Source organism: Erithacus rubecula, assembly GCF_903797595.1.
Source record: "Erithacus rubecula genome assembly, contig: scaffold_522_arrow_ctg1, whole genome shotgun sequence".
Lineage (NCBI taxonomy): Eukaryota > Metazoa > Chordata > Aves > Passeriformes > Muscicapidae > Erithacus > Erithacus rubecula.
In genome coordinates this window covers 12,121-34,127 of record NW_027635816.1, presented here as the reverse complement: position 1 = coordinate 34,127, position 22,007 = coordinate 12,121, and the positions used below count along the sequence as shown (strand labels likewise).

Sequence of the window (22,007 nt, the reverse complement as noted above, 5' to 3'; positions counted from 1 at the left end):
CCCCAAAGCCCATCCTGTCAGTCCTGCAGAGCCTCTCCAACCCCTCCTCAGTGCCCAGAACAGGAAGTCCCACACCCAGACACACCAGCCCAGATGTGCCCCCCTGGCCTGTGGTGCCTCTGGCAAGGGAGCAGCACGAGGCACTGCAGGAGCCTGCAGACAATTCCTGAACCACCTGTAGGATGGTCCTGCCACCCAAGGGATGTTACCATGGTGCCAACTCTGGAATTGAAATGGGGAGTGGAGCCAGAGAGGAAAGGGCAAACAGGTATGGGCTATTTGCAGGGGAGGGGACAGGATTGGGAAAAAGATACAAATATGGATCAGGAATGAGGAAAAAAAATGAAAGGTGAAGGAAAGGAAATGCTCAGGGCAGTTTGGGGGAGGCTGCCAGGCAGCCCTGGCTCTGAGCAACAACATCTGCAGTGGGACTGGAAACTCACAACTCATGGGAAAAAACTTTCTGGCTGACTGCAAAGGTCACGACAAACCTGAATGGTTTTTCTCCTGTCCCCCAGCTCTTGCTGGCCTCAGGGACTGATGGCATTTGTGCTCACTCAGCTCCATCTCCCCACAGCAGCACCATGGGGGTGCTGACACCTACTCTGTGCAGTGCAAACAGGGGCTCCTGAGCCACTGCTGCCATGTCTGTGCCTGCAAGGATGCAGCACCTCTGTGAGCTGGGGGACAGGCCAGGGCTGCAGAGGGGGGATGTTGTTGGCAGGTGCATGAGGACGCTCTGGGATGCTGCTCTGGGCTGTCCAGTGCACTGGGGATGGATCAGCCCCTGCTCTGCTGCTCCTTGCCAGAGTCTCCCCCTTGCAGGCACCTTGCAGAGCACCAGCCATGCTGTTTGCCCCCAGCCTGCTCATGGCCAGCCTGAGGCTGCTCACAGGCATTTTTTCTGCTCAGCATTGGCCTGGCCAACTGTTCTGGAGAGAGCCTGGCCAAGGAGCCTGGAACCCCCAGGCCCTGTCCTGTGGCATCAGTGCTGCCCCAGCAGTGTCCATGGCTTGTCCCTGCTGCAGCCCTGGCACTGCCACCCCCAGGGCTGTGCCTGGCCCTGAGAGCACTCAGGCCCTGCAGCAACACGAGGGGCAGGAGGACAGCAGGGCAGTGGCACGGGACCAGCACTGGCAACAACAAGTGCTGCTGCTGCTGGGCACAGCTGCTGTGCCAGCACTGATCTGCCCCAGCTCTGCACACAGACATTGCTGCTGCAGCTCCAGGGAACGGAAGAAAGGTGCATCTCTGGTAAACAATTTGCTTTGAGAGAGGTGCTTTAGTTTATTTAAAGCCACAAAGAGCAAAGCCCTTTATTCAGACAGTGGAAAGAAAGAAAAAGAGCAGAAACAATGGCCTTGCTTCATGAACATCACTTTAACTAAAACAAAGAAAAAACAGAAAATCATACCAAGAACAATGAAAAATTAGTTTATTACAAGTAATTTGCAGAAAACTTCAAGCAGTTTACTGTTGGGGAACCCATCCAGTCATCAGTGTCCACAGTGCAGCCTTGAGCTCCTGGTTCCTCAGGCTGTAGATGAGGGGGTTCAGGGCTGGAGGCACCATTGAGTACAGAACTGACACTGCCAGATCCAGGGATGGAGAGGAGATGGAGGGGGGCTTCAGATTGGCAGATATAGCAGTACTGACAAACAGGGAGACCACGGCCAAGTGAGGGAGGCAGGTGGAAAAGGCTTTGTCCCGTCCATGCTTAGAGGGGATCCTCAGCACAGCCCTGAAAATCTGCACGTAGGAGAAAACAATGAACATAAAACAACCAAATGATAAACAGGCAGTAACAGTAAGCAGCCCAAGTTCCCTGAGGTGGGATTTGGAGCAGGTGAGCTTGAGGATCTGTGGGATTTCACAGAAGAACTGGTCCAGGGCATTGCCATGGCACAGGGGCAGGGAAAATGTATTGGCTGTGTGCAGCAGAGCATTGAGAAAGGCACTGACCCAGGCAGCTGCTGCCATGTGGGCACAAGCTCTGCTGCCCAGGAGGGTCCCGTAGTGCAGGGGTTTGCAGATGGACACGTAGCGGTCATAGCACATGACGGTCAGGAGATAATACTCTGCTCCAATGAAAAAGAGAAAGAAAAAGAGCTGAGCAGCACATCCTGAGTAGGAGATGTTCTTGGTGTCCCAGAGGGAATTGTGCATGGCTTTGGGCACAGTGGTGCAGATGCAGCCCAGGTCAGTGAGGGCCAGGTTGAGCAGGAAGAAGAACATGGGTGTGTGCAGGCGGTGGCCGCAGGCTACGGCGCTGATGATGAGGCTGTTGGCCAGGAGGGCAGCCAGGGAGATGCCCAGGAAGAGGCAGAAGTGCAGGAGCTGCAGCTGCCTCGTGTCTGCCAATGGCAGCAGGAGGAAGTGGCTGATGGAGCTGCTGTTGGACATTTCTTCACTCTGGGCATGGTGGACTGTTGAAAGAAGACATTTACAAAGTGGAGCATACTTATTGGAGACAATCCTATGCTACTTTATATGGAATCCTTTCAAAATCACTACTTTCTAGTGAGAGAATTTTGCTAAACATTTTTGAATGCAGATTTTCCTGTTGAGTTACTGCTTCATTTTTAGCATTGCTCTCAGCCAGAATAATGGAGAGCCCAGAGGGAAATCAAGATTCCCTGTGCTCCAGTGCAGTCAGACCTGATGGTCCCAAAGAAATGTCCTTTGCTCATTACACCTCCTGCTTTTAAAGGGTTCTTACGCATATATTTTCCTTAAAAATAAGGTGAACTTTCTGAGGCTCCAGTTTCAAAGTGAATCTCTCTAAATCCTTCTTTCTTTCACTGTACCCGTGGACAAGGAGAGTATCCAGGTTTGATTTGGTTGTCTGTTGCCTGGAGTTGTGCCTACTGGGAGCTTCTCTTCTGTATCCAAGTCTTGTTCCTGCTAGTGCTGCCAGAGCCCAGCTCAGCCCTTGGGGCTCAGCTCTGCCCTGCACACCCCTCCCAGCACAGGGCACTGCCTCGGGACATCTCCCTGCCAGCAGGGCCTTAAGGGCAACTCAAATAAACTGAGATGCTGCAAGCTAAGGGGCTGCTGCTGCTGTCTGTAGGCAGAGGAGGGGGAAGAGGCACTTTGTGAGGGAGATGTGAGGCAGATCTGCTGATGCCCAGTGGGACAGTGCAGGAGTCTCAGTGACACAGACACACCTGACAGCCCCTTTCCCTTCCCTTGAGGAGAAAACTGAGAGCAGCCCTGGCCATGCAGCACCATCTGCACAGCAAGAGGAATCTGCCCTGATGGGAGTCACTCCTTCCACCTCCAACTTTTCCCCACAGTCCATGGGGAGCTGCCAGGCAGGCTGAGAGCTGTCCCTGGCAGGTGGCACATGCCCTGGGCTGGCCAAGAGCCCTGAGGGCTGCAGGAGCTGCTCTGCAGGACAGCCCTGGGCAGCCCTGGCTGCAGCCCCAGCTTCACCCCTGCAGCCATCCCTGGCAGCAGGAGCCATCCTGCCCTGTCCCTCTGACAGTACCCAGGGCAGCCCTGCTCTCCAACACATCCTCTTCCTCCTCCTGTGCCTCAGAGAAACTGGGAGATTCCTCCTGACACATCCCCAAGGCTCTGGGCTGTGCTGGCTCCAGGAGATCCCTCCAGGAATACAGGGGACTTTGCCCTGCACCCACATACTCACCATGTCCAGGGCTGTGTGGATGTTTCCCCAAGTGAAGTCTCAGCTCAATCTCTTCCCAGTCCTGATTGACTTTAGCCTGTCTGTGCCTGGCTCCTGTCCCCTCAGTGCCTGCAAGCAGTGCCCTCAGCCCTGCTGGGCTGGGAGAGGAGCTGCTTCTCAGCAGAAATGTCTTTTTGAAGCTCTCCTTGGTTGAGCCTGGGAGCTGCCTCTGTGCCAGGAGACCAGCCCAGCTCAGCAGCACAGACACAGCACAAGGATTTTAATGACCCTCACAGGGATTTGGTGCTGTTTACATCATATTAAGTCCCTCAGTGTGTTAAAGAAACTTCTCAAGAGTTCCAAGTTAAATTGAAACACCAAGTTTTCCTGAAGTTTTAATGGATTCTGCTGAGGGATATGTCTGTGAAAGCTGATCAAACTTTGCTATTTTTCCGTACCCCCATACCCTACTAACTCTTTCCAGTGTGTCAAAATACAGGATAAAAGACTAGCCTTAGAAATCTCCTTGTTTTGTCGAGTACTCATTACCTCCTCCTTCTTGTCTTATCCTGTTTCCACCCAAATCTCTATCCACACAGCCTCACAGTCCTTTCCCAATCTTTCTCCCACACACATGCCTGAGTTGCAGGTATTGAATGTGATTTGCCACACACAAACTTGAGGATCTTAGGTTCAAAATCAGCTTGGTTAGGATGTCTCCATTTACACTGAGGACATAGACCTTGCCTTCTCTCAGAGGAACAATAACAACGTTTTTCACAAATCTTGAACTGTAACAGTAACCATGTAGAGTGCCAACTTCTAGAAGCCCCAAAAGCCTCATAACACCCACAAAAGCAAGCTATTCCTTTTCTCTCTTGAATGTCCAGACCCTCTTGTGCAGACTCTTCCCAGTCCAAAGCTACCAACCTCCCTGCTGAAGTTTGATATATTCCATCCAGTTAACAACACAGAAAACACAGGGAAAAAATACCAGTTTGCTGCAATTGTAACTTTTGTCACAAGGTAGCAATATTACTCTAAAATACACAATGACCAGTGGCAGCAGGGGACGGGTTAAGCCCGAACACCGAGTATTACAGGGAATGCCGTACCCCTTAAACAGGAATTCCCCACACACAACCCAAATCCAAAAGTCAAAATCACTGCAGGGATGGGTATCTCTTTATTAAGGGTGAAAGCATCCACCTCTTGTCAACACAGCACACAGTATACAGCAATTTTAAACGATCACCCAATCACTTTGTTCTTCTCCAGCCGTTTCAGTTGCCCAAAACAAAAACACAGATCCAAGCTCCCGCTCGCTTCTTCCTTAGTACATCTCACCAATCACACAAACAGTCATTCACAGAGGCAGGACCCAATCAAAATAATGATTAAAATAGCAGCAATGAACAAGGATTTGCCCGGTTCACCCAAAGAACTGCTGGTGGATCTCCCTGACAGAACAAACCCTTTCTGTGGCCACTGCACCCTCCCAATGATTGCAAGAAAAATTGCCCAGGCTTGTGCTGAGAGAGAGTGTCTTCTGCGTCTTGTCAGCTGCCTTTTAGCCATGTGTAGGCCTGACAGGCATACACAACATTTTAAATGTACAATTTTGTGTGCAGCATGTCTTGTCTGTCCCCATGATGAACAGCTGGGGACCAGAGGTCCCTCCAGGAAGGTCACAGAGACATCCATACCCCAGGTTGCTCTTGCAGCCAAACAAAGTTTCTCATGGCAAACTCACCAATTGACAAAGAAAAAAGGATTCTCCAGCCAGTTTGAGTTAGAAAGTAGTATATTTATTCCAATGCTGGGCAAGCCCAGTAGAAATCTCCCACAAGGATGTGCAATATACCCAGGGCTCTTGCCTTATTTTTTCCATCAAAACCTTACGTATTCATTTAGTTACCCAATATGCCTATAGATATGAATTGCCTAACACCCCATACCCTCATTTTATATAAAAATTAGCTCAAATTTCTTTTGAAAAGTCGTTGCACAGTCCTTTCTTTCAAATGGGTCAGTGGATGTTTGAAATGGGTCAGAGTTCTCCTAATGATGAAGTCAGTGAGCCTTCCTTGCCTTCAGCTTTTCACCTTGGTCTTGTTTCGAGGTTCTCAGGCCCTTTGACCGTAGTTCAAGTTCCCAACCTGGTTCTGGCTGGTTGCAGGGCTCAGGTGCAGTTATGGTTTCTTCACTTCAACAATATTCCAACTGCCCAACTTGACACAACAAAGCCAAGCAAGTGATTTATTTTCTTAGCTCTACTGGTTCAGCCACTGATTATTAACTTTCTACATTGCTTTTACTCTGATCATTATATATATACCTTCTATTCCTCAGCTAATCTCTTCACCCTTTGATTTTTTCATCAGAAATATGATGCTATGATAGATACAAGCACAATCAAGGTGTTGTATCAGGATGCTCTGCCTGGAGTGCGGTGAAAATGTCTTGGAAAATGCCCTGTTTGCAAAGCTTTCAGTGGTGGATGGAGAAAGGTAAGCCATGCTGCTTTTGGGGTTGAGGAAATGCTGAAACCAGCCTGACTCATTTAAACTCTTCCTGTCCTTGCTGGCATGAGGAGCCCCTCAGCCTTCCCTGCTCCAGGCTGGACAAACTCATCTCCCTCAGCCTCTCCTCACAGCCAAAGGGCTCCAGCCCCATCCTGGGGGCCCTTCCCTCACCCTGCTCCAGCTGCCAGACATCTTTCCTGCCCTGGGGAACCCAAACCAGGCCCCAGTGACCTGGATAATCCACGTCCTTGATGTCCTGGTCACTCAGCCCTGGCCCCTTGTTCCCATGTCAGGCTCTGGGGTGGATTTGTGGAACATCCTTGGTGGAAGCTGTGGCCCAGGTGGAATTGGGGGAACCCAGGGGAACGGGGAACTCTGCTAGGCATGAACAGCATTGGACTTCTCTGAGTAAACTGTGAGTGGATGCTGAGGCAGAGTGACCAGCCAGAATAACAACACAGAAAACACCAAGAAAAATTACCAGTTTGCTGCAATTGTACCTTTTGCACAAGATGGCAATCTTACTCCAAAATACACAATGATCTCCTGCAGGCAGAACTGGAGGCACTGCAGATCAGGGACAGACACTCTGTGTCTGGAATGCTCAGCAGATGCTCAGCCCGGGCAGCTCCTGCAGCCCCAGGGGCAACCCCACTGCCCAGCACAGCAGCAGAGAGTTGGCCCTGGGACTTCTCAGGCAGCTGCTGCTGCCCCAGGGACAGGGTAGCCTCTTTCCAGGGCTCCTCTGCATCCCAGGGACTCCTGCTCTGCTCCTGGCACATGTCAGTTGCCCACAGAGCCTGTGCCAGGGGAACACGCCTGTGCTGGCCTGAGCAGCCACTGCTGCAGCCCCTGCCCTGCTCCCAGAGCCCGAGCTGGGGCTGCTGCTCTGCAGAGCACGGGGGCTGTGCTGCCCGGGGCCCTGGGCTGCCTCTGCTGGGCTCTGCTGCTCAGCCTGGGACACAGAGGCAGCTGATGGTGCTCCCTGCACTGACCCCCTTCCACACAGGCTCTGCTGGGGCCATGCAGAGTCTCAGAGGTGCCTGCCTTGTTACAGGGCTGCCAGATGGTCTTGGGGCTACCCTGCATCCTCCTGGGGAAGGTGCCTGAGGCTCAGAGCACTCAGTGCCCAGACTGCTTTCCCTGTCCCTGCTGTGTCCCTGGGGCTCAGAGCACTCAGTTCCAGACTCCTTTCCCTGTGCCTGCTGTGTCCCTGGGGCTGCAGAGCTCTCCTGGTCACAGCAGACATTCAGTCCTTGATCTCAGGATGACCCCACCGTGGGCAGGCCTGTGCCCAGTGAGCTCCACTCCCTGCTGCTCCCTGGCACACCCTGTCCCTGCAGGTCTCCTGTGCTCTCCTGGCAGCTCCCAAGGCCCTGCAGACAAACATTGCCCTGCCATCAGCCCTGGGACAAGCTGCAGAGCCCCAGCAAGGTTCAGCACAGACCATTCACCATCTGCTGGGCACTGGCCACCAACAAGACAAACCTGACCCATACCTGAGTCCTTTGATGGCCACACTGGGATCCTGATCTCATCCCACTGAGCCCTGAGAGAACAGGGAACACAAGAAGCCTCTTCAGAGTCTGTTCTTTAGGCCTGTTGCTGAGAGTGACTCAGGAGGAGAACAAAGCCTTCCTGTCCTGCCCTCAGGAGACCCCTTTGCTGGTGGAGCTGCTGTGCTGGAGCCCAGCTGTGTCCCAGCAGTGCCCATGGCCTGTCCCTGCCTGTGATCACAGCTGCGACACGCAGCAGGACAGTGACCAAGCTGCCAGATCACTGAGGCCTTACAACCACAGAAGGGCTGGAAAGGAGAGGGTGGAGTTGGGAAGAGAAGATGTGGGAAGAGCCAGGGCCATTGTCCCTGGCTCTGCTACTGTGCTGGGAGTCCCTCCACTTCTGCTCACAGGCACTGCCCTTGCAGAGACAGAGAAGGGCTGGGGAAGCACCTGGGTCACACAGGGCAGAGCAGGACACTTTATTTTACCTCAATGCACAATGATCATGGCTCCTTACAGTCTATGCTGAACACAAGCACAGTAGATACTGATGTAGCAATGCTGTGACTAAAGGCATCCCTTTATGGAAAATACTATGAAAAGTTAAAAAAAAAAAAAAAATGAAGAGTAGAACACACGAAATAGAAAGACATGGAACTAAGCAGTCTGGGCAGTCTGTAATGAGTTCCATTATGAATGCTATGCAGAAACAAACAGGCACTTGATTGTTTCTGGAAACACAGAGTGGTCATATTCCTCAGGGCATTTATACTGTTTTTATACAGTTTTTCATAGCCTGGAGCAGAGGTCTTTCTTTTCGTTGTTGCACACATTCATGTAGTCTTTCTCTGCATTGGGCTGGACAAAACCATGTCTGGGAAACTATGAAATTGGTGAATGCAGATCTCAGTTTATGGGAAGTCGGCATTCAGATGTAGTTTTCCTGATGGCTCTGGTTATCTTAATCATCAATAATTGACGGGTTCTCATCACTTGGGTGTTTCCTGAACAGTTTCTGAAAGGGCTATCTTCGAACAAGTAATTATTTGGCTTTTGACTGGGAATTACCACCAGTTGAGAATAATTTCAGAAACCCACAGTGGTGGGGACTAATAATGGTAACTCCTTGCTTTTTGTGTGGGCGGACGATTTTTCATTGCGGACCAGGGTGACAACCAAGTTGGGTCCTTCTCTTCTGTAGAGGGTGCAACAAGAGATGGCATTTTATATCTAGTAAAAGGAGACCTATGTGCCCCAGGTATGCCCTGGAACTCCTGAGATCCTATAATTAAGATGTAGCACATGATCAGTTTGAGATAGTGAGCCCAGTCTGTGGGTAAGGGTTAAAGCCGGAGAATTTGAATATTTTTGAAAAAGACTGGGAATGGTGCCAGCTTGGTAAAATGAATTATAACGCTCCCCTTGTAGTTTAACTTCTTGTATTTGAGATACAAGGGTGTATTTATGGAATTTCTGCCTGGTCAAATAGGAGAAGGAAGCAGCCAGCTGTTTGAGCTATTGTAGAAGGGGAATTTTGAATAACAGAAGACAGAGCAGAAAGAATCAGGACTGCGTGTGCTCAGTATTTTCGGAGGGGTTGTTGTTGGGTTGGTCATGGGGGTGTGGTCAATTAGATTTGTCATTGGGGTGGTCAGTGGGTGTGGTCAGTGGGGTGTTGGCACTGGTTTCTAGGATATGGGTGTGGTCAGTGAGTGTGTGTAGTGGTTACGGTCAGTGGGTGTGATCATTGGAGGTATGGTCATTTGGGTGGTGAGTGGGATGTGGTCAGTGGGTAAGGTCAGCAGGTGTGATCAGTCAGCGGGTGATCAGTGAGTCACCTGTTCCTATTTCTGTTCCATCATTCCTGCTGTGATGAGGATGGATCCTCAGCCACTTGGAGGATGCTAATGAATTTTACTACTCCAGAGGCCTCTCCTTTCTTGAGCTCTTCAGTTCCGGAATTCAGTGACAAAGGCTCATAAACACCTTTTAAAAACACCCATAAGAAAAGCTCCTGGGGAAAACTTAAGTTTCCAAATCTTTGGTGGTTAATTGGATAGATTTCAAAAGTGTATTCCAAGTGAATATTATATATTGAAAACAAGGCTGAGAGAAGTGATTTCTCCTGGTTCTTTTCCTGTTTATAGATGGATATCAGAACTGTCCAACTGATAGTGACCCCCAGCACCTTCTAATGCAGTCTGAATAGATATGAAAATCAAGACCCTTCATGATGGTCAATCAATCACACTTTGTCCCCATCCCCATCCCCTCCTCACCATTTCCCTCATCCAACCCCTCAGACTCCTGTTGACCAGGAGCAGTGCAACCAGCAGGCCCAGAGCAGTGATTCTTGCCCTGTGCTCAGCAGTGGCTGGGCAGCACCTCAAGTGCTGTGTCCACTTCTGGGCCCCCAATTTAGGAAGGACATGAAGGAGCTGGAGAGTGTCCAGAGAAGGGCTACAAGGCTGGTGATGGATCTGGAACACAAGTCCTGTGAGGAGTAGCTGAGGGAGTTGGGGATGTTTATCCTGGAGGAGACTCAGAGATGATCTCATCACCCTCTACAACTCCCTGACAGGAGAGTGCAGCCAGGTGGAGTTGGGCTCTTTCCACAGGGAACAGTGACAGGAAAACAGGACACAGCCTTAAAGCTGCACCAAAGAAGATTTAGGCTGGACATTAATAAACATTATTCACAAAGAAGGCAATTGGGCATTTGAATGAGCTTCCCAGGGAGGTGGATGAGTCACTGTCCCAGGAAGAGTTTCAGCATAGACTGGATGTGACACTGAGTGCCATGGTCTGGGTGAAAGGGTGGTGTTAGTTAATTAGTTGGTTAGTTAGTTGGAATTTTAAGATGCATCATTACAAGTTTTGAAGTTTTACATGATTGGTTGAAAAATGCACATGGCGGCAAAGCTGTGCGAAGCAAAGCAATTTAAGATTGGTGAAAAAAGGCATTAGCAAAGTTCATAAGAAATATGTGATTGGCTAAAAAACTAATGTAAGGCATTGTAACTAAGAATGAGATGGCTTCCGATATTATAGCATTGGATATAACACCTTTAAAGTCTTACCCTTCCATGAGACTGGTGCAATAAAGCAATAAACTGTTCTTTACAATGTCTCTGAGTAGTTCATCTTTTGTTATAATGATGATCTGACAGGCATATTTTGGATATCAAGCCTGCCAATTGAAATCAATAGGGATTCAAAGATACCAGGTCTACCCAAAAGAAATCAATAGGGATTTAGAGACACCAGGTCTACCCTGTTTAAGTCTAAGTGGATTTACGGACACCCAGCCTATCCATTGAAATCAACAGGACTTTTGTGGAACTTTGGTGCTAAAATGGGACAACTTGGGTAAATCTGAGGGAAATGTTGGGCTCATTTCCAGGTATTTCCCTTCCAGGATCATGATGCTGATTCTGTGGGAGTCCTGGATGAATTCCTGGAAGCCAGTTCTGAATCCCTGATCCCACACCTTCAACCTGTGCTGGAGCTGTGCCTCCAGGTAAGCCCAAAAATCTCCATTTTCAGTTCAAATTCTGGGAATTCTGAAGCCAAAATCGAGATTTTTATCAACAAAATTTTTGGGGCACTGGGTTTGGCCATTAAAGTCAATGGGAATTTAGGACACCAAGTCCACCCAGTCAAAGCAATGAGGATTTTTGGGACACAAGTTTTGGGGGCCCCTAGTGGTTTTGGTTGATCCAGTTATCCAAGAGGTACCCAGATGTATCCAGGTGATTTTTGCCATGATCCAGGATATACTGGAGGCTACCTAGGTGTATCCAGGTGATTTTTGTGGATGTCCAGGTGATGTTTGGAGCACCCAAGTGTCCCGACTCTCCTGGATGGGCTGGGAAATGATAGTGGCCACTGTTGCATCCTTTCAGTCAACGTGGACACAGATGACCCTCCGTGGTGGGGGGGCTGTCCAGGGACAGTCGGACATTCAGGGTTACCCCAAAACTCCAGGCGAGGGCCCCAGAGGTGGGAGGGAGCCCTGAGTTACCTCAGGAGATGATGCAGCACAGGTACACCCAGGTGCTTTGGTCTGTGTGGTTGGTGCAGGTGGCATTCTGCACCGGCTCCAGCTCTGAGGTGGGCAAAGAGGGTGCCCCGAAATCTCAGGGGAGCAATGGGGTCACCCAAATTGATGCACAAAAAAACTTTATAACCCACAAAGTAAGTTATAGGTATGTATTTTATTCAGCACTGAGGTGCAGGGGGGATAGCTCCTCCAAAAACATGCACACCTTTGGTGACCTGAACCTCTCTTTTTATTGTCTACAAACTAGGATTGCACAATGTGCCTGATACATATTCATTTCCTAATCCCCCCTGTCCCTGCTTTGTATTAAAATTAGCTCCACGGCACTTTGTGACTGCACACTGCTCCTTGTTGGTTGTTCTGGTGGCTGTCTGGGCTGAAGTAAGCACTCTCCCCCTCAGTTTGAAATTTTAACCTCACCTTCTTTGCATATTAGTCTAAGGTTCCTTTCCAGACCTTAATACCAGTTTTTGCTGGCTTAGGGGTCTAAGATATCCCTGTTATCTGGAATGGGCCTCACTCTTCCATCCTGTTTGTGCATTCTTGGCCCTCTATCGTACTTTGTAGCCTTGCTCTGTCCTCCTGTTCTTGTAAAGACAGCAAATGTCACACATTGCTAGAATCCTGTCAGCCCCCTTCTATTTAAAGTATCCTCCTGTATTTTTATCCTTAACATTTTAATTTTAATTCCCCCTGTTTCAGTGTCACAATGGCTTCTTGATTCTATGGGGCCCACAGTTCAATCCTTGACCCTTGGTTACACAGGGGTCTGGAGTCACAATGGTCCCTCTGATTCCATGAGGCAGCAGAGTGTCCCAATGTTCTCTTTGGTTATATGAGCATCTGTAGTATCTCTACGGTGTCCTTGAATCTTCTGCTCTCCATGTCACAACTGACCCATGGTTCCATGAGGTTCTGCAGTGTCACCATGGTCGCTGTCAGAGGCTGGATGAGATCAATGTCCCAGACACCTCGGGATGAGCTGCCCGTCCATCACACAGTGGGCTGGTGCTGGCCCAGGCTCTGATTGCTCCAACAATCACAAGTCCCACCTGGGGGGAGGACTATGAAGGCCCAGGGGCTGAAAAAAACATGAAGCATGTGCTCAGTCCAAGTCCCTGCCTTCTGCTCCTGTGGTCTGTGTCACACCAAAGGTAATGCTCCACACTCATCCCTGGAGCCCCAGCCCAGCTCCTGAGTGACCAAATGACCAAAAGTCCTACCTGGGGGAAGGACCCAGGAAGACCCAGGAAGAGAATTTCAGGCAGACCACTAGGCAAGAGCACATCTTGACCCTACCTCCTCTTGGAATTTCTGTCTGAACAGTACTGGAATACAAGAGTGGGCATACTCTGTATCTTTTTTGTCTTTCTCTGTGTTTTCTATTTCTTCTGTTTCTCTCCTCTTCCAAATTTTGAGTAACTTGGGAAAGGGGGTCTACTAGACAGCGCCATCGGCTGCTGAGATCCTGCCTGCTTCCCCCTCCCCCAAGAGTGGCCAGACCAGCCCATGGCATAACTGGAATGCTGCCCCTGATAAGTTTTTCCAAAAATCCCAGGGTCAAGGAGGAGGGGAGGCCGTCAGCCTTTGGGTGCTGCCTCATAAGTTGATATGGTCCTCAAAAATAGTTATAGGAAACCTGTAAGTTGAGGAAGGGATTTTTACACAGTGATCAGATTTACATTTTCCTGAATGGTTGATTCACTGTGACATAGAGGCCAGGAGAAAACTGTTTTCTTGTTAAACTTGTTAATCTCCATAGACTGATGAAAAGTTCTCCTCACCCAAGTAAATGGGTGAAAGGCTATTTGTTGAGATGGTAAATTGACTGATCTGTTTCCGTACATTATCAGTGTGAAAGAAAAGAAGTTTTAGGGGGAAGAGAAATATTCTGAAAGTTTTATTGAGATTTTTTTCTTTTAGTTTCTAGTAATAAAGCTTTTTCTTTGTACCTTCTAAAGTTTGAACTAGTTTTGCTTTCCTCCTAATCCCATCTCACATCAGAAAATGAGTAAATAATTCTAGAGGGTGCACTGGCAATTTAGCCAGTGCAAAATCCACGACAAACTTAATATTGAACTCTTCTTTCTTGACCTCTTCAGTTCAGTGATTCAGTGAGAAAAACTCAAAAGTATTTGTTCAAAACACCCAAACAAGAAAAGCCCCTGGGAATAATTTAAGTTTTCAATTCTTCTGTGATTAATTAGACAGATTTCAGTAGTGTATTCAAAGTGAATATGCTATACACTATATTGAAAACAATTCAGGGAGAAGTATTTTGTCCTGATTTCTTTTAGTATTTACTGATTGATACCAGCAGTGTCCAATTGATATTGAACCCCTGAATCTTCTAATGAAGTCTGAATAGATATGAAGACCCTTCATGGATGACAATAAATAACACTTTGTCCTCACCCCCTCCTTCTAATTCCCTCATCCAACACCTGGAACTACAATGAATCAGCAATGGTGTGGCCAGCAGGAACAGGACAGTGATTCTTCCCTTGTACTCAGCACTGGTTGGGCAGCACCTCAAGTACTGTGTCCCGTTCTGGACCACATATTAGGGAAGACATGGAGGGGCTGGAGAGTGTCCAGAGAAGGGCAACAAGGCTGGTGAGAGGTCTGAAGTACAAGTGCTGTGAGAATCAACTGAGGGAGCTGGGGATGTTTATCCTGGAGAAGAGGAAGCTCAGGTGAGACCTCATCACTCTACAACTCCCTGACAGGAGGGTGCAGGCAGGTGGAGGTTGGGCTCTTTTTCCAGGGAAAAGTCACAGGAAAAGAGGACACAGCTCTGCTACACCAGGGAATAATTAAACTGGACACTTGGAAATATTCTTCACTGAAAGGGTGATTGGGCATTGGAATGGGCTGCCCAGGGAGGTGGGGGAGTCACCGTTCCTGGAAGTGTTTAAGGAAAGACTGGACATGGCACTGAGTGCAATGATCTGGGTGACAAGGGGGTGTTGGGTCACAGGTTGGACTTGATGCTCTCAGAGATCTATTCTAGCCTGGGTGATTCTGTGATGATCGTGACACTGCAGGGCCCTGGGGAACTGAGAGGACCAGAGTGCCACTGTATACAACATGGCACCACGTAGCCAAGGGGCCACTGTGACACTGTGGGGCTACATGGAAGCAAGGAATCCATAGTGGCTGTCTGGGTCCTTGTGGAAACACAGAGATCACTGTGACACTGCAGGGCCTTGTGAAACCAAGGGACCATTGTGCCACTGCAGAACTAAGGAGAACCTTATGAGAGTCTAGGGCCAATGGAATCAAGGGGCCATTGTTCCACTGCAAGGACTCTTGGAACTAAAGGAACAATTGTGGCACTGTGGTGCCCCATGGAACCAAGGGTCCCTGGTGACACTGCAGGATCTTGTGTAACCAGGGCTCCATTGTGACACTGCAGCACCAAGGAATTCATGGCAGCACTTGGAGGCCTCATGGAACCAAGAGGCCACTGTGACACTGCAGGGCCTTGTGGGACCATGCAGAGCATTGTGACAGAGCAGGACATCGTGTAATGATGGGACCATTGTGGCACTGCAGGGCCCATGGAACCAAGGGGTCAGTGTTGAGACTCAGGGAATGAAGGAAACATGCTTGACACCGTGGTGCCCCTTTGGGACCAAGAGGCCATTGTGACACTGCGGAACCAAGGAGAGCATTTCTACACTGTGACACCTCATGGAACCAAGGATCCACTGTGGCACTGCAAGCCCTCAGGGGACCAAGGGACTTTTTGACACTGAGAGGTTCAATGGAACCAAGGAGACATTGTGTCATTGTGAGACCACATGGAATCATGGAGACCATTGTTACCCTGAGGCCTTAAATGTACACTGGTCTAGACACCATGTGTGGATCTACTAAGGGCTGGAGGGTTCTGCAGAGGCACATGGACAGGCTTGATCCAAGGCCCAAATCCAACAAAGTGAGGTTTAACCACAGCAAGTGCTGCACTATCGCCACAACCACCTCATGCAATGCTACAGGCTAGAAAAAGAGTGGCTGGACAGCGGAGAGGTAGAAAAGCACATGGAAGCATTGATGGACAGCCGGCTGGCCACGAGCCAACAGTGTGTACAGATGGCCAAGAAGGCCAAATGCTCCTGGCCTGGATCAGGAATGGTGTGGCCAGCAGGACAAGAACAGCGATTCTTACCCTGTACTCAGCACTGATTGGGCAGCACCTTGAGTGCTGTGTCCAGTTCTGGGCCTGCCAATTTAGTAAGGCCATGGTGGGGCTGGAGCGTGTCCAAAGAACGGCAACAAGGCTGGTGAGGGGTCTGGAACACAAGTGCTGTGAGGACCGGCTGAGGGAACTGGTGATGTTTATCCTGAAGAAGAGGAGGCTTATAGGGGAGACAACGTGGTTTCAATGCACAGGTTGGACTTGATCTCCAAGATATTTTCCAGTCCTACTAAATTCTGTGATTCTCTGAAACCACCCCTAAAGCTGTTGCAAGATATACCTGGGCCTCGTCTTCAGAAGGTCCAGCAGCCCAGGTCCCTCAGCTTCTCTACACAGCCCCAAAGCCCATCCTGTCAGTCCTGCAGAGCCTCTCCAGCCCCTCCTCACTGCCCACAACAGGGAGACCCCCACCCAGACACAGCAGCCCAGATGTGCCCCCCTGGCCTGTGGTGCCTCTGGCAAGGGAGCAGCACAAGGCACTGCAGGAGCCTGCGGACAATTCATGAAGCACTTGTAGGATGATCCTGCTCCCCAAGGGATGTTCCATGGTGCCAATTTAGGAACTGAAATGGGGAGTGCAGCCATGAGGAATGGGAAAATAGGGATGGGCTGTTTGTAGGGAAGGGGACACGGATGGTCAAGAGGCATAAATGTGGATCAAGAAAGAAGAAAGAAAGGAAGAGTGAAGCAGAGGAAATGCTCAGGGCTTTGTGGGGGTGGCAACAAGGCAGCTGTGGCTCTGAGCAACAATGCCTGCAGTGGGACTAGAAACTCATAGCTCATGGGAACAAACTTTCTGGCTGACTGCAGGTGCCACGACAAATCTGAGTGGTTTCCCTTCCATCCCCCAGTCCTTGCTGGCCCCAGGGGTTGATGGCATTTGTGCTCACTCAGCTCCATCTCCCCACAGCAGCACCATGGGGGTGCTGATGCCTGCTCTGTGCAATGCAAACAGGGGCTTCTGAGCCAGTGCTGCCGTGTCTGTGCCTGCAAGGATGCGGCACCTGTGTGAGCTGGGGGAGAGGCTAGGGCTGCAGAGGGGGGATGTTGTTGGCAGGTGCATGAGGACGCTCTGGGACACTGCCCTGGGCTGTCCAGCACAGTGGGGATGGATCAGCCCCTGCTCTGCTGCTCCTTGCCAGGCTCTCCCCCTTGTAGGCACCTTGCAGAGCACCAGCCATGCTGTCTGCCCCCAGCCTGCCCATGGCCAACCTGGGGCTGCTCACACGGGTTTCTGCTGCTCAGCACTGGCCTGGGCAAGTGTTGTGGAGAGAGCCTGGCCAAGGAGCCTGGAGCCCCCAGGCCCTGCCCTGAGGCATCAGCACTGCCCCAGCAGTGCCCATGGCCTCTCTCTGCTTCAGCCCCGGCACTGCTACCCCCAGGGCTGTGCCTGGCCCCGAGAGCACTCAGGCCCTGCAGCAACACGAGGGGCAGGAGGGCAGCGAGGCAGTGGCACGGGAGCAGCACTGGCAAGACCAAGTGCTGCTGCTGCTGCTGGGCACAGCTCCTGTGCCAGCACTGATCTGTCCCAGCTCTGCACGCAGACATTGCTGCTGCAACTCCACAGAAGGGAACAAAAGGCGCATCTCTGGAGAAAACTTCACTGGGAGAGAGATTCTTTAGTTCATTCAAAGCTGCCAAGAGACCAACTCTCCTTGACATCATCTGTGGGTCACAGTGAATGTGAAGGGAATCAAAATGAGAAATGGCACAAACAATGGCTTTTCTTTGTGGTCAATATTTTGGATGTAAACTAAGACAACCTCCAATATGAGTCCAACAAAAAGTATCAAATATGCTTTTTTTTCAAGTGGTTTGCAGAAATTGGCAAGCAATTTATGGTTTCTTAATCCATCCAGTCGTCAGTCTGCACATTGCAGCCTTGAGCTCCTGGTTCCTCAGGCTGTAGATGAGGGGGTTCAGGGCTGGAGGCACCACTGAGTACAGAATTGACAGGGACAGATCCATGGATGGGGAGGAGATGGAGGGTGGTTTCAGGTATGTAAATACAGCCGTGCTGGTAAAAAGGGAGACCACAGCCAGGTGAGGGAGGCAGGTGGAAAAGGCTTTGTGCCGTCCCTGCTCAGAGGGGATTTTCAGCACAGCCCTGAAGATCTGTACATAGGAGAAAACAATGAACATAAAACAACCAAACACCAAACAGACAGTAACACCAAGGAGCCAAAGTTCCCTGAGATAGGATTTGGAGCAGGAGAGCTTGAGGATTTGGGGCACCTCACAGAAGAACTGGCCCAGGTCATTGCCATGGCACAGGGGCAGGGAAAATGTATTGGCTGTGTGCAGCAGAGCATTGAGAAAGGCACTGGCCCAGGCAGCTGCTGCCATGTGGGCACAAGCTCTGCTGCCCAGGAGGGTCCCATAGTGCAGGGGTTTGCAGATGGACACGTAGTGGTCGTAGCACATGACGGTGAGGAAGGTAAATTCTGCTGCAATGAAAAAGGCAAAGAAAAACAGCTGTGCAGCACATCCTGAGTAGGAGATGTTCTTGGTGTCCCAGAGGGAATTGTGCATGGCTTTGGGGACAGTGGTGCAGATGCAGCCCAGGTCAGTGAGGGCCAGGTTGAGCAGGAAGAAGAACATGTGGGTGTGCAGGTGGTGGCCGCAGGCTACGGCGCTGATGATGAGGCCGTTGGCCAGGAGGGCAGCCAGGGAGATGCCCAGGAAGAGGCAGAAGTGCAGGAGCTGCAGCTGCCACGTGTCTGCCAATGGCAGCAGGAGGAAGTGGCTGATGGAGCTGGTGTTGGACATTTCTGCCATATGGACATGGTGGACCACTGAGAGTAGACATTGACAAGCTGGAAAAGATTTTCTTGAGTCAATACTGTGTAATTATATTACGAATCTGCTCAAAACTACTTCTCTTCCTGTGGAGGAACTTCAGTAACTTTTTTTTTTTTTTTTTTTAATATCCATTTTGCACTACTGAGTTACTACCTCTTGTTCAGCACTGCTCTCAGCCTGAACACTGAGAAGTCTAGAGGGAAAACAGGGCTCCTGTGCCCCATTGCAGTCAGACCTGCTGGTCCCACACAGTTGCCCTGTGCTCATTACGACCCCCACTATTTCAAGGTGATCAAAATTACAGTGTGCTGGAAAAACAAGTGGATTCTTTGAAGGCTCCAGTTTCAAAGTCAATCTTCCTAAACCCTTCTCTCTTTCCCTGTGCAGCTGGACTTAGAAAGATATCCAGGGCTTTTCTGGCTCTTTCCTGCCTGGACTTGTGCCTATTAGGAGCTGTTTCTCTGTATCCAAGGCCTGATATCCTTGCATCCCTGTACCCTTGCCAGAGCCCAGCCCAGTCATTAGGGCTCAGTTCCACCCTGCACACCCCTCCCAGCACAGGACACTGCCCAGGGATATCTCCCTGCCAGCAGAACTTTAAGCCAGGTCAGACAAACTGAGATGCTGCAAGCCAAGGTGCTGCTGCTGCTGTCTGTAGGCAGAGGAGGGTGAGGAGGCACTTTGTGAGGGAGATCTGAGGCAGATCTGCTGATGCCCAGTGGGACAGTGCAGGAGTCTCAGTGACACAGACACACCTGACAGCTCCTTTCCCTTCCCTTGAGGAGAAAGCTGAGAGCAGCCGTGGCCATGCATCACCATCTCCACAGCAGGAGGAATCTGCTCTGATGGCGGTCACTCCTTCCACCTCCAACTTCTCCCCACAGTCCATGGGGAGCTGCCATGCAGGCTGAGAGTTGCCCCTGGCAGGTGGCACATGCCCTGGGCTGGCCAAGAGCCCTGAGGGCTGCAGGAGCTGCTCTGCAGGACAGCCCTGGGCAGCCCTGGCTGCAGCCCCTGATTCACCCCTGCAGCCGTCCCTGGCAGCAGGAGCCATCCTGCCCTGTCCCTCTGACGGTGCCCAGGGCAGCTCTGCTCTGCAGCAAATCCTCCTCCTCCTCCTGTGCCTCAGAGAAACTGGGAGAGTCCTCCTGACACATCCCCCAGGCTGTGAGCTGTGCTGGCTCCAGGAGATCCCTCCAGGAGAACAGGGGACATTGCCCTGCACCCACAGACTCACCATGCCCAGCGCTGTGAAAATGTTTCCCCAAGTGAAGTCTCAGCTCAATGTCTTCCCAGTCCTGATTGCCTTTAGCCTGTCTGTGCCTGGCTCCTGTCCCCTCAGTGCTTGCAGGCAGTGCCCTCAGCCCTGCTGGGCTGGGAGAGGAGCTGCTCCTCAGCAGCAATGTCTTTTTGAAGCTTTTCCTGGTTGCCATTACCTCCCTCTGAGCCAGGAGACACAACAGAACGACTTTGATGACCCTCTCAGGAGTTTGGTCTTTTTAAAATTAGATTCAGTCCCTGAGAGAATGTTTTTTCAAAAATCCTCTCAAGAACTCAAAATTAAATCAAAACTGAAAAGTTTCTTGAACTTTTAATGGGTCTCAGTGAGAGACAGTACTGAGAAAGTTCCCCAAGGTACCAGATAGAGCAGAACAATGGAGGCACTGGTGACAGATAGGAACAAGGAAAGTGAAGGTGTCTCTCACAAAAATTTAGTAAAACTTTTACCATTCCTGTGAATTTTTAGCACAAGAACAAGGCATGCAGGGGCTGCTTTCCCAGCAGGCAAGGTGTGAAGACAAGAACACAAATGGCTCAAGGGTGCAGTGATAGAATGAGCAGGAACTGGGAAATTGGAGTGGGTTTTTAGGAAATGGGTACATTCTAGTACACATGTAGCGACTTAATATAACACACTTGTAGAATGATCTATTCACACAAGGATAGGAGTTATCCTATTCTTGGGCATTAGACTTGAGGCCTGAAAAAATGATATTTTCATCAAATTTGTGTTAAGGAGATTTATTCTGATATTTTGGAGATTTGATTATAATGAACCTCACAGAACCAAGGACTCAGCTTTTACACTATGGAACCTCAAGGAACAAAGGGGCCTTTTGACATTGTGGGAGCTCATGGAACCAAAATCCATTTTGACAGAGTGCGGCCACATGGTACCTATGGTCCCTTGTTACACTGCAGATCCAAGGAGACCACTGTGGCACTGAGAAACCTCATGGAACCAAAAGTACATTGTGATAGAGAAAGGCCTCAGGGAACCAAGGGGCCCTTGTGACACTGTGGGGCCTCATGGAACCAACGGTCCATTGTTTACTGCAGATCCAAGGAGGCCATGGTGACACTATGGAACCTCCTGCAATCATGGGTGCACTGTGACACTGCACGGCCTCACAGAACTAAGGTGACCATGTTATACTACAGAACCTTGTGGAACTAAGGGTCCATAGTGACACTGCAAAACTGTTGCTGAAGAGTATGAAGAGGGGCTCTGTGCTTTCTTTCTCATGCAAAAGAACCATCCTTGTCCTCCTGGTGTCCATGGCTGAAATTGGGAATCCACCTCCAGCATTCCTTATATCCAAAGATAGCTCCCAGACAAAAGCTGCCATGACTGACAAGTCTGGCTGCCTTGCTTCCTGACAGCTGGCTCTCGTCTGCCTTTGGAAATACTGGGACTCTGTGCTTTTCTAATTAAAAGAACTCTTCTTCCATTCCAGGCACTCACAACCAAAACTGAGATTCCACCCCCAAAAATCTCTGTGTCCAAGGATTTCCCCCAGGTGAAAGGTGTCAGGAGAGACAGGTCAGGCTGGCTTAGCCTTAGGGTCACCACCTCTCATCTTCTTCCAAAACACTTGGACTTCTCACTTGTCTTTCCTGTGGAAAAAAACATCCATCTTGACCAGGCGACCATGGCCCAAAGTGGGATTCCTCTGAACAATGATATTCTGTTACAGCTGAAAGAATTGTGTGTTTGAGGAAAGAAGTTATGTGATATCTTAGAAGGTTTAGAAGCTAAATGTTAGGAATGTAACCCATAAAGGCATATATCTTAGTAGAGGGATTAGAAGTTGATAGATTCTTTAACATTCAGAATCAGCCAAAATACACACATGAAAGCATTTAAGTGAAAACTGATATACACTAGCAAATACTCAGAGCCAGCCAGGAGAGACCTATCCATCATAAATTTTGACACTGAAACTAATGAACACCAGAATGAAGGGGTTTACAGGCCTGGTAGTCATAGTAACAGGACAGAGGT

At 49.9% G+C, this 22,007-nt stretch overlaps 2 protein-coding genes across 2 annotated transcripts; both read right to left on the bottom strand.

The window, feature by feature from the left end:
• Positions 1-1,470: 1,470 nt before the first annotated feature.
• Positions 1,471-20,166, bottom strand: LOC306816325 (olfactory receptor 14J1-like; the record flags this gene model as incomplete). The annotated part of the gene is made up of 2 exons (XM_079332781.1): positions 19,959-20,166; positions 1,471-2,426 (listed from the first exon to the last, which is right to left on the bottom strand). Exons 1-2 carry the CDS (start codon positions 20,152-20,154, stop codon positions 1,471-1,473), a joined length of 1,152 nt encoding a protein of 383 aa, XP_079188907.1. The 5' UTR covers positions 20,155-20,166.
• LOC306816324 (olfactory receptor 14I1-like) lies at positions 17,756-18,688 on the bottom strand (the record flags this gene model as incomplete). The annotated part of the gene is made up of 1 exon (XM_079332780.1): positions 17,756-18,688. The coding sequence occupies one exon, from the start codon at positions 18,686-18,688 to the stop codon at positions 17,756-17,758; it is 933 nt and encodes a 310-aa protein (XP_079188906.1).
• Positions 20,167-22,007: the final 1,841 nt, after the last annotated feature.